Below are 12299 nucleotides of genomic sequence, written 5' to 3' on the forward strand. Positions count from 1 at the left end.
ATAACAAGGTGTGGTAGATTGAATGCAATGATAACTGCTTAAATTTCCTCCTATGTTCAAGCTGCTCTTCCTATTAAAAGGTAGTCTATTTCAAGACGCTTCCCATGAGACTAGTCCTGCCAGCAGAATACAGAAGAAGTATTATGCATATATAAATATAATGCCAGTTCCAGACCTAGGTCTTAAGAGATCAAGCATCTTCCCTTCCTCCTTCACTGTTGGAAACCAGGATGACGTAAGAAAGCCTAGGCTAACTCCCGAATGATGGGCCACTACATGGAGAGAAACTTTATGGAGAAGAATCAAGTAACTCCAGCCAAAAGGCAGCACCAAGACCACAGCAATGTGAGTGACACCATCTTGGACCTTCCAGTCCCAATTAGGCCAAGAGGACTGACACATAAAGCATCTCTGCTAAGCCCTGTTTGAATTCCTGACCACAGAATTGTGAGCAATAAAACACCTGCTGTTTTTAGTCACTAAGTATTGGAGTGCTTTGTTAGGCAGCAACAGCTGAAACACAAGGTTGTATTATTTGTTCTCTTGCTTTGTAAAATTACCATAGTCTGTGCACAACGATTAAGAATTATTTAGTGAGCCACTCTGAATGCTAGTGAATATTTTTTTCCAAATATGTGTTTTAATTGTCTTAGCTCACGAAGGAGAATGTGTTTCTATGCATGTATCACCTTGTACTAACATTTACAAAATAATTAAATACTAATAAGAGGGGAAATATTTATAACAAATGAGAGTCGATATCCTCAGCTAGTAAAAACCTCTCTCAAATACAAAAGAAAAATAGTAACACCTCAATTTTAAAAATGGGAAAAGCCATTTCCATGAAGAACCATAAATGGTCAATAAACATGTGAGGAAAATACTTTAACTCAAGCTCACTAATTTAAAAGAAATGCAAGTTAAAATAACATGAGGCATCATTTTTTAATCTACTCAATAGCCAAAGAAAAATTTAAACCCTAAAACTTAAGCCAGCTAAGTTCCAGTGAAAAATGGAAAAATCCTGCATTAGAGGCGCAATGTCTGGGACCGCAGACTGTCCTTGAACTACGGCGACTTCGGCGTCTCTGGTCACACGTTGCCTGACTTTGGGCAGAGTCTAGCGCTGTAAAATGGGCATAAACAGCTATCGCACAGAGCAGTTGGAAGGCTCAAACGATACGCAGAGGGAAAAGGAATATAAGTGGTTGTTACTTTTTGTTCAGCCCGTTCATCCACGGGTTTACTTCTGTCGGCAGTACTGGAAATGCACAGGAATTACAGGAAAATCCAAATTACTTTCTGGGAAACTGGAGGTAAGATGACTCGGGAACGACAAGACACAAAGTCAGGAGGAAGAAAGCCAGGGTAGGAGGTGGCCGAGGCGTGCAGCAGTGCCCTAGGGGAGGGCGACGTCCCCCTAAGATCCCCGCCTCTAGAGCATCCTCGCCCTGCCGTCGACGCTCCGCGGGGCCCGCAGCCACCCCAGGAAGGCGGTGGGAGGGCTGGAGCCACGTGCTGATTGGCTGACTGTGAGCACGGGGTGGGGCGGATGGAGGTTCGGGAGGGCGCGCGAGCGGAAGGCCGCTAGCGCGCACTTCCGGTCTTTGTGGCTCGCAGCTGCAGGTCAGCGGCTCGCGCCCTGGCGGCTTCTGAGCTTCGCGGTGAGGGACACGGGGCTTGAGACGGAGCGGGGCCGGGGAGGGCGCGCGGCCGGGGCGGCGGGCGCTGGGTGAGGAGACCCGCTCCTCGGCCTGCCCATCCCCGGGTCTTGGCACCTTGTCCGGGCGGCGTCTCCGAACGTCCTGGGGACGCAGAGGAGACCAGCACTCAAGCCCCTGCTTTCCAGCGGAAAGGGCAGTTAGTCCCCCACCGCCGTGATTTCGCTGATGCTGCGATTTAACCGGGATATAAAAATAGGCTAGTGCGGCAGGGCTGGTTAATAAACCACAGATTTGTAGGCTAAATATTCTGTTCTCTAAAGTTAACTGTAGTGTTACTGTTCCGATGTACTGATCTGTCTTGCTAATTCAAGGGTACACCCTTCTATCAATATTCTCCCATCCAAAGATCAGATCATGATCGGTCTATATATTACAAAATTAAAAACAATTATTTGTTGCCATATTTCACTTTTTAAAATGTTTACTCCCCTATCTTCTAAGCTTTTTGAGAGTGGAGATTAACGTTTTTGCTTTTGTCTCTCTATAATATGACAGTTGCGCACATGGTAAGCATTTAACAAATACTTCTTGGTTAATTCCTAGGTAGACTCATTTATTCACGAGCAAAAACCTTTGTATCTTAATACCTGGCTCGGGACAGAGCCCATAATAAGTGCCTCAATGTTTGTTGAAGAAGCGCATTAAATACTAAATTTAATCGAATGGCAAACGTCCAACAATGTTTTTATTTAAATCAACTCATGTTTAATATGGATTTTTAAAAATGTTTTATTACTACCTAAATGAAAAGCACCATTATGTGCCATAGGTTAAAGGTAACTAAAAATAAATGTTTAAAAATCAGCATATCAAATCCTAGCTAGATACTGTTACCCATGGAAGTCTGAGGCCTATAGTTTATTTAAAAGGGAATTCTGTAAGTAACATCTTCAGAAGATGTTAAAGACAGACTATTCTCCTTGATGCAAACAGGATTGAAAGAGAATTGAAAAGGAAATTTCTCAATATGTGAGTCATGTTAATATTGCATTCTTTTGCCTCTAAAATAATTTCTTACAGCATAAATGTGGTAGGAATTCTACAAAATGAGAGACGTTGAATGAGGTGAGTGATTTTTAGTTTTGTCATTTGATTATTACTTAGTTACAGTCTCAAACCTGATCCCTTTCCATATATTACTTCGATGACTGATCTTTATCATTGTAAGTTCTTAGAGCGATGACTGATCTTTATTATTGTAAGCTCTTAGAGGTTTTTTTCATTGCTGTAAGTTAACAGTGCTTTTATATCCTTCAGGAAAGAAGAGATTACTCAAAAGAAACTCTGAAGTAGAGGACCCAGTTGTAGTGAGCTTTTTGCTAAGCTGTTTCACCCCAGAATGGCTATGGAATCCAGAGCAGTTTCAAACCCGGTACCTCAGAATTCTCAGGAACAAGAGCTAATACTAGTGAAAGTAGAAGAAAGCCTTTCTTGGGGTCAGAAACTTAAGCAGAATAGGAGTACCCGATCCTGCCAGGAACTGTTTCGCCAGCAGTTCAGAAAGTTTTCCTACCAGGAGACACCTGGGCCCCGGGAGGCTCTGGGCCGACTCCAGGAGCTTTGCTGTCAGTGGCTGAGGCCAGAGTTGCACACGAAGGAGCAGATCCTGGAGCTGCTGGTGCTGGAGCAGTTCCTGAGCATCCTGCCTGAGGAGCTGCAGATCTGGGTTCAGCAACACAGTCCAAAAAGTGGCGAGGAAGCTGTGACTCTGTTGGAGGATTTGGAGAGGGAATTTGATGATCCAGGGCAGCAGGTGAGAACAGGGAGATGTGATATGTTTTGGGAAAAGGAATGTACTTCTTGGAGCATGTGGCGGCATCATAAGAATGGGGTGAGAATTTGTCTCTACTGAACCATAACCCTGAAGTGACTACCAGGGCCATACCTGTTTCTGTCCTTAAACAGTTCTTTTGTTCCTATCCATCATCCCTGGAGATGTCTTCGGTGACCTCTTGGAGATTTTTACTAAGCATTTTCCCTAGGGATTTTCTCACAAAGAAATTTTCTCACAAATTTTACTGATTTCAGGTCCCAGCTAGTCCACAGGGACCAGCAGTGCCATGGATGGATTTGACACGTCTTGGAGCATCCCAGGAGTTAACAAACATCGAACTCCAGGCTTTAAAGAGACAGCTGAAACCCTGGGAACCTTGCCTTTCCCCCAGAAGCGGTAAGAAATAGAAACTCATGTGGGAACTGTTATCAGGCCTCTGGTCTTGAGGGCAGAGAATTAACGATATTTTACAGCATGCCCCATGTGAGCCTCACGTTTATTATTCTAGAGTGGAGGTGCTCACTCTTGAGCACCTTTGTATTCAGCAATCCTGATGAATTGCAGTCAGCCCTCCTTGTGTCAGTTTCCCCATCATTTATCCACTTATTCCTTCATTTCATGACTTAATAGGGTGCTAATACACATCTATATTGTGGTAGGCACTGGGTCTCTATCCTGAAAGAATTTTCAAGCCTAGATGGGGTGGTGGACAAGCAAAAAGGCAATTATAATACAGTATAGGGTAGTAAATTACAGAATAATTAATGTACTATGGGGGCACATATAAAGGCACCCACCTAACTCAACCTTAGAGGTCCAAGGAGTACTTCCTGGAGGGAGAGACATCTAAGCTAGGACTTGAACTCTGAGTAGAAGAAAGCCAGGTAAATAGGTGGGAGGAGGAGATTCCCGAGCTAAAGGGAAAAACTGTTTCTCTGCTCACAACATTTCTGACACTGCATATGTGGGGTTTTCCCTCCCATTAAGCAATTCTGACACTAACTACCCAGAACCAGTGCAGACCCCACAGGTTAAGGTTTCAGTCCCAAGAGACTGCCTCCCACATCAGATGCCAGTCGCATGTAATGAGTCCCCAGATTATCCACACTTCTGTCCGATTTGGCTGCAAATTGGTGGTTCCACAACCCCCTCCTCAGGTTTCATAATTTGCTATAATGGCTCACAGAACTCAGGGAAACACCTTACTTACCATTACCAGTTCATCGTAAAGGATAGAAATGAACAGCCAGATGAAGAGGTCCATAGCGCAAGGTCCAGAAGGGTCCTGAGCACAGGAGCTTCTGTCTCTCTGGAGTTTGGGGTTCACCACTCTCCTTGGTGCATTCACCATCCCTGAAGCTCTCTGAACCCCTTTGTTTAAGGTTTTTATGGAGGTTTTGTTAGGTAGGCATGATTAATTAAATCATTGGCCATTGGTGATTGATTAATTCAATCTCCAGCCCCTCTCCCTGGAGGTCAGAGGATGGGTCTGAAAGTTCTAACCCTCTAATCAACCAGCCCCCCCTGCCCTCCAAGAGTCAACTCATTAGCATAACCTCCGGCACCTTCTCATCTCTACCACAGAGGACATTTTCAGGGTTTTTATAAGCTCTGTGCCAGGAACTGGGGATAAGGCCAAATCTATATTTCCCACATTACAGTATCACACGAGCAAAGTCCACAAAATCCTGAAGGTGAGAGAATACAATCCATTCCGGAAATTGCAGGTAATTCAATTTAACTTGAAGAGAAAACTCCTAAGGGAGAGCTGGTTAAAGGGAAACTAGAGAGGAAACTGGGACGCAGGTTGTGAAAACGTGTCTGTCATCCTCATTCGTTTGTACAGTGCAGTGGGGAACAGTTGAAGGGTTTTAGACGAGTGAGTGACATGATCAAATTTGTGTTTTAGGACTCAGTTGCAGAGCAGGAATGGATTTGAGGAAGGCAAGAGTAGGGTCTGGTTAGAGACAGTTGTAATCCAAGTGGCCACAGTGAATAAATCAAGATGCATTGTGGTGAGAGGTGGGAAAGATCACGGCTGACTCCTGTTCTTCAGCATTCAACTTGAATTGCAGTAGCTGGTCATTGTTAAACGTGGAGCATGTGGGAGAGGAGTTGAGGGTGATACTCAGGTTTCGGTCTTGAACAACTTGGTTAATGGCGGTGCTATTCATATAAGTGGGAAAACATAAGGGAAAAAAATACATATGATGATGTGTTTAGTTTGGGACATTTTGGTGCTTGTCAAATATTTACAAGTAATATGGCCAATTAGCATTGGATACGAGAGTCTAGAGCTTCATAGAACTGGGATAGAACTGGGGATCTGGGGAGATATTAGCTTATAACATAAGTAGTGATTGAAGCTTAGGACATAGAGAGTTGGTGGAGTGAGGATATATGAGAGCTCAGAACAGAACCCTGAGGAACTCGTGTTCGAGTGATTGACCTTGAATCTAAGAAGGAACAGCCACAGAAATCAGGCTAGTGTATTTGGAAGAGAATGGCTCTGGAAGGAAGATGTGGTCCCAGTGTCCGTGCTACAGAGAGGCCAACTAAGTAAGATCCAGAAAGAAGCCACTGGATTTAGCAGCTATGAAGTTGATTTTGATGAGAGTAGTTTGGGGGGTGGGAGGTGCACAGGTATGGCAGAAACCAGATTACAGAATGGGAACGCGTACAGACAACCGTTTGAAGAAGCTTTATTCTCATTGGGAGTGAGGTTGCATGAGGGAGATGTGTAGGCAAGGAGCTTGATTTAAAAAGATGAGAGAGACTTGAATTTATTTAAATGCTGACGAACAGGAGTCAGCAGAGAAAGAGATTGAAAACAATAGGAAAGGAATAGTGGGTAACTGATCAACTGAAGTCTCAGAGGAAGCAGGAAAGGATAAATTTCAAACTGTAGATGTAGGCCTTAGTATTAGAAAGGAGGCGGGACCCTATTTTGACCAGTTAAAGAAAAAATACATGCAGATGGCTTTATCTTTGTAAGTAGAAGCATCTATTTTCTCTCATATAGAAAGGGAGTATTGAAAGTGGAGAAATAAAAAGTTGTTTTTTTTCTGTTATCATTTCAGATTGTGAGAACAATGGATCATCAACAAAGAAGGACATTTCAGGAGAGAAATCGCAAAGACTTCCCCAGGAGCCTTCATTTGGAGGAATTAGTGAACATGAAAGCAGTTCAGAGTGGCAGCATGGAAGTTCTACAGGGGAGAAATTAAGAAGATCCCCTTCCCAAGGGGGCAGTTTTAGTCAAGTAATCTTCACACACAAATCTCTAGGAAACAAAGACCATCCTGAGCCCCAGAGAAGCTTGATTCTAAATACAAACTCTATAACGTATCAGAAAGTTCCTACAGAAGAGAGACCTTACAGGTGTGACGTATGCGGGCACAGCTTCAAACAGCATTCTGCTCTAACACAACATCAGAGAATCCATACTGGAGAAAAGCCATACAGATGTAGCCAGTGTGGGAAGGCCTTTAGTTTGAGGTCCTATCTTATTATTCATCAGAGAATTCATAGTGGTGAGAAAGCATATGAATGTAGTGAATGTGGGAAGGCCTTCAACCAGAGCTCAGCCCTCATTAGACATCGGAAAATCCATACTGGTGAGAAAGCTTGTAAATGTAATGAATGTGGCAAAGCATTCAGTCAAAGTTCCTATCTCATTATCCATCAAAGAATTCACACTGGTGAGAAACCCTACGAGTGTAATGAGTGTGGGAAAACCTTTAGCCAAAGCTCAAAGCTTATTAGACACCAGCGAATTCATACAGGAGAAAGACCTTATGAATGTAATGAGTGTGGAAAAGCTTTCAGGCAGAGCTCAGAGCTGATAACCCATCAGAGAATACATAGTGGAGAGAAACCCTATGAATGTAGTGAGTGTGGAAAAGCCTTCAGTCTGAGCTCAAACCTCATCAGACACCAGAGAATTCACAGTGGAGAGGAACCTTATCAGTGTAATGAATGCGGCAAAACCTTCAAAAGGAGCTCAGCCCTTGTTCAGCATCAGAGAATCCACTCCGGGGATGAGGCTTACATATGTAGTGAATGTGGGAAGGCTTTCAGGCACAGATCAGTCCTCAGGCGCCATCAGAGAGTCCACACTGTAAAGTGACTTATGAATACAATGAATACTGTAAATACTTCAGTCAGGCTTCTATCTTTGTTAGTCAAAAGGGTTTAATTTACTTTGGAGTAAGACGCCATGGAGGTGGTTGTACAGTACTAGGTCTCAAATCAACCTGACTTTATACAGCACTTGCCAGTGCTCATGCACATTGTCCCCTGAAAGCTTTTCCTGTGACTAATTAGAAGAGCAGACAGAAGAATCATTGCTTCCACCTGTCTCTTACCAGTAAGAATACTCAGGAACTGTGAAAGATGGGACTATAACATTGAAACATCATTTTCCATGAGAATGTCACGAAGAGGGCACAGCAACTCTGTCACTGCATCTAATTGTCAGTGGGCCAGATTTGGAGGATGGTGTGGAGAGTATGAGGGACATTTTGTCTCAGGAATGCAAAAATTTTACTGACCAGTTAAGAACAGTGGCAGGGCAGCAAGATATGGGGAAGCAGTTTCATCGATGACTTATTGAGCCCAGGGCAGACCAGAAGTGAGATAGTGAAAAGAAAATACAAATTAAGTTATCCAACAGTTATTTTTTGAGTGGCTGCTTTGTGCCAGGCGCTAGGGATACAGTAGAAAATAAGACCATATCTTCAGTTTCACGGACAACACAAACATGCAGTGACACTGTGGTACGATCAGTGCTGTATGATGTTAAGGAGTACCTGACTCAACCTTGGATCAGGGAAGGCTTCTGAGAAAAATTATCTGAAGGATGAGTGGCCAGGAAGGTAGGCCAGCCAGGAAGAAAGTCTGGCACATCTGAGGAAAGGAAAAGGCCACTTTGCCTGGAGTATTCCTTTTGAGTTCCTTTTGAAGTGGATTCCTGTCTGTAGGAAAATCATGCATGTGGCCAGAATCTCTATTTACTACAGTGCCTATAGTGAAACATGAGCTAGTGGAGAAATTTGTTAATAGACAAAACCTGGAGTCCTTGGAGCATGGGATGGTGAGGAGCTTTGTCTTGGTTTGTATGACCCCAGGGTAAGGGTTAAAATGTAGTTTCCTTGTCCAACCTGGAGGCTAGGCCTTCCATGTGGGTGAGGGCAGGGGGCCAGAAAGAGCCTAGTCTAGAAGTTAAGAGTCTTAGAGTTCCAAATCTCTCCCTCGCAGACATAAGGGCTCCTTTGGTTCTTAAAGACGTGACCAGCGCTTCTGTCGGCTTCCTCCTAACTCCCCAGGCTCCGGGTCGGAAGCCGCTACGGCTGCCGTATCATTTGTCTCTGGGTCTGTAGTCCCACAGTTCCTAGTGCGCACCCCTAGGCTCAGGCGCTAAAGACTTCCTCCATTGCTGGGTCTGTTACTCTCCAGGCGCCTCACATGTGTTCAGTTTTGTCATATCAGCAGTATTTCACAGTCTTGTGAATTTTGTTAAAGACCACGCGAAAGGGAAATAACAGAAACGGTCCATCCAGAGAGACTGCCCTCTTCTGAGGGACCCAGCAGGAAAAGGATCCCTAGACGGGTGCTTCTCAGTGCAATGCAGAAAGGTGTGTAGGTTAGTCAGCAACAGAAAGACATGTTATTTAAAATACCTAATAGGTCAGAGTTATAACACACCTTACCAAAAATTCAAACCTTTGGGAATCTCGAGTCCTGTACATAGGTAGAGTTTTCATGAGGATAAATAGAGAAGTAATGCTTCTATTGTGGCATGAGCATGTACTAACCAGTAAGAATGGCAGGAGGACTAGATGTCCATGCTTGGAGAGAGAATGTGAGAAAAGAAAGGGCTAGGTTAAATAACAAAATAGCATGGTAAAGCTATTCAACTCATATTCCTCTTCTACAGAGTAAGATCCAATCAAACTAAAAAGGGCAGAACAAATGTTAGGAATTGATACAACATATATTACAAAAGGCAAATATTCTTTATATAGAGGGTTCTTACACGTATTGGTAAGAAACATAATAGGTACTTGCAAAGGGCTTTGTGTATATGTATTACTTCTCAGACAGCCCATATTTTGCAGATGAAGAAATGAAGGCTTGAGGTCATGGCTTACTCAAGGTCATGTAGCTACAAAGTGGTGAGGTCAGACTTTAAACCCAGGCAGTAGGAATCCAGAACGCGTCTGGGGAGCCACTTCTCTGTACTATCTCCCCATGAAAAAGTCCCAATAGAAAAAAGTAGTACATAAATAGGCAAATCACAAAAGAATAAATGCCAATGGACAGTAAATATTAGCCTTGCTAGAATTAAAAATGTATATTAAAGCAAGAGTTGAGATGGCACTTTTGCTCCCTCATGAAACTAACAAAGATTCAGGGAAATTGGGACTCTAATGCTGCTGGTGAGATGTGAATAGATGCTGTCTGTGGCAATCAATACCAGAAGCCTTAAACATTGCCTTTTGACTTTAAAATTCTACCTGGAAATGTATGCTTCAGAAACCATCATGAATGTATACAAAGTCTTAAAAGCTGTTAAAAGTGATGTTGATTAATACTAAATAAGAAAGCGTTCATATCTTAAGTAAAAATATAGGACGATATGTACAATATGATTTGTGTAAAAATATATTTATGCATTAAAAATATTGGAAATATATATAATCTCAATGTGCTATACTGGTTATATCTGAGTAATAAGATTATAGGAGATTTAATTTTTTCTTGTGTTTGTGTCTTCCAATTTTTTCTACAATAAATATCTAAAATTTCTAAAGTTAGAGAAAAAAAGGTTTAAAAGGGAGTGGAAGCCCGGGATAGCTGAGAAATTATCAAGAAAAGCATGTGCTTTCTATGGCATCTTTGTGCCTTCCAAGTCCTAGGCAGTTAGCTAACTCGTTAACTGATGTGTGACTTCCTAACTGGTAAATGACAATGGCAGATGTACTCATCTCACTAGTGTACAAAAAGAAAGTCTGCAAATTATAAATCTCTGTGAAAATATAAGTTATTTGCATGAAGGTGATTATAGTTGAGAAAAGCAATAGCCTTGAAGTGAAGACTTCTGTTCTCGTTAGTGCTTCTCCGTGAATTCTGCAGCCATAAGCAAGTCACCTGACAACTCTGGACCCTCAGTTTAAGAGAGCTGAAGTAGGTGATCTCTTACAGTTAAAGCTTCAACAGTCTATATGAAACAGAAGGGGCACCAAGTAGGTGGATGTCAAAGGTAATTGTTTTTTCCTTCACCAGAGTTGCCTGAGGAAAAGTAATCCATCCCTTTCCTTTCTGCTCAGAATCCTCATTTCTCTTGGTGTAGAGGCAGTCAACTGTTTACCTTAAATGGGTCCTGCGCAGATTCATGGATTTAAAAAGATGTGGAATTTAGGCAAAGTGCTTAATACCAGTTTCCTACCTCTCCACTCCTCCCTCCTCACTTCCACAGGCTGCAGTTAACACTGTCCAGATGAGAGGATTAGAAATTTAAACAAGTCTGACCTTGGTCTCTCCAAGCCCCCCAGTGAACAACTTTGCTTCTTTTGCCCCGTAAAGTGAATCCTCAGAGCAAGGAGGATTGCCGATCATTTCCATGCAGAAGGAACTGACCTGAAGAGCATTTCTGCAAAGTCAAGAGGAAGGGTGAGCAGGGTAGGCAGACCTACCCTCTGCTCTCTGATGGCCCAAAACCAGATGTTGCTGCTCAGTAACTTTATCGTTCACAGCTGTCTTGTCGGCAGGCACAAATGATGATAGATCTAAAGGGTCGTGGGGTGTTCCTGCACATGTGTGTCTATTAAGGACCTGCTGAGAGGGGTGGGGAAAGCTGTGGCATTCTCCAAGGCTCTTGCTCCCAAGGTGGGGAAGCCTCCTGATTCTTGTGGACGATGCGTCTGTTTGTAGAGGCTACTTGCTCTCATTCCCATGTTCTTTCAACCACAGTGCAGCTCCAGATGTCCCCTCAATTTTGTGACTTCACCTGGTGAACTGCAGCCCCAGGGACTAGGTATCGTTTCCAGACATGTTTTGGCCCAGGAATCAAAGCTAAGACCACCAATTCCCTGCCTTCTTCCCACAACTACTTCCCCCATTCTCCCAGCACATCTCCACTCGTGTTACGGTGCTCCCTATTACTGAATGATTAATTTCAAAGCAAAACTTAAAACTCAAATTTTATTACAAGACATCTTGCATTACATTCTAATACTAAATAGTTAAAGCATAAACAATGAGGTCCTACTGTATAGCACAGGGAACTATATTCAATATCCTGAGATAAATCATAATGGAAAAGAATATTAAAAAAGAATGTATATATATATGTATAACTGAATCACTTTGCTGTACAGCAGAAATTAACACCACATTGTAAATCAACTATACTTCAAAAAAATTTTAAAATAAACAGTTGAAGTATATAATCAAAAGTATAAGTGTTAAAATCAGTTACTAAAAATGATTTACCAAACAAGATTTTCACCAAAAAAAAGTACACATATATTAGGGTTGGGGGGTAAAAAAAAAATCTACTAGAAGTACTCCAAAATGTTAACAAAGTTTCTATGGATGGTGGGATCGTGGGTGATTTATACTTTCTCATTTTCTGTACTATCAACGTTTACAATTAATTCACAATCAGTGAAAAAAATATTAAATGGTATTAAAAATATGAAATCATTTGATTGTCACCCATAGGAAAAGGCAACTCTATCCATTTGAAGGATCTTTTTAGATTTCTGATTGGCCTCACTAATAATCCTACAACCTCT

General features: G+C 42.4%; 1 protein-coding gene across 2 annotated transcripts in view; it reads left to right on the forward strand.

Annotated features, from left to right (window-relative positions):
• Positions 1–1644: 1644 nt before the first annotated feature.
• Positions 1645–12299, forward strand: part of ZNF397 (zinc finger protein 397) — a 50717-nt gene continuing 40062 nt past the window's right edge. Inside the window, exons 1-5 of one of the 2 annotated variants that reach the window (XM_068563722.1) lie at positions 1645–1664; positions 2745–2789; positions 2982–3477; positions 3753–3894; positions 6579–7619. In XM_068563722.1, coding sequence (XP_068419823.1) covers positions 3064–3477; positions 3753–3894; positions 6579–7619 — 1597 coding nt within the window. In that variant the 5' untranslated portion in view covers positions 1645–1664; positions 2745–2789; positions 2982–3063. Of the gene's footprint in view, positions 1665–2142; positions 2231–2744; positions 2790–2981; positions 3478–3752; positions 3895–6578; positions 10088–12299 lie in introns of those variants that run through there. The other variant, XM_068563721.1, reaches the window with a different exon arrangement.

Source organism: Eschrichtius robustus, chromosome 14 (assembly GCF_028021215.1).
Source record: "Eschrichtius robustus isolate mEscRob2 chromosome 14, mEscRob2.pri, whole genome shotgun sequence".
Lineage (NCBI taxonomy): Eukaryota > Metazoa > Chordata > Mammalia > Artiodactyla > Eschrichtiidae > Eschrichtius > Eschrichtius robustus.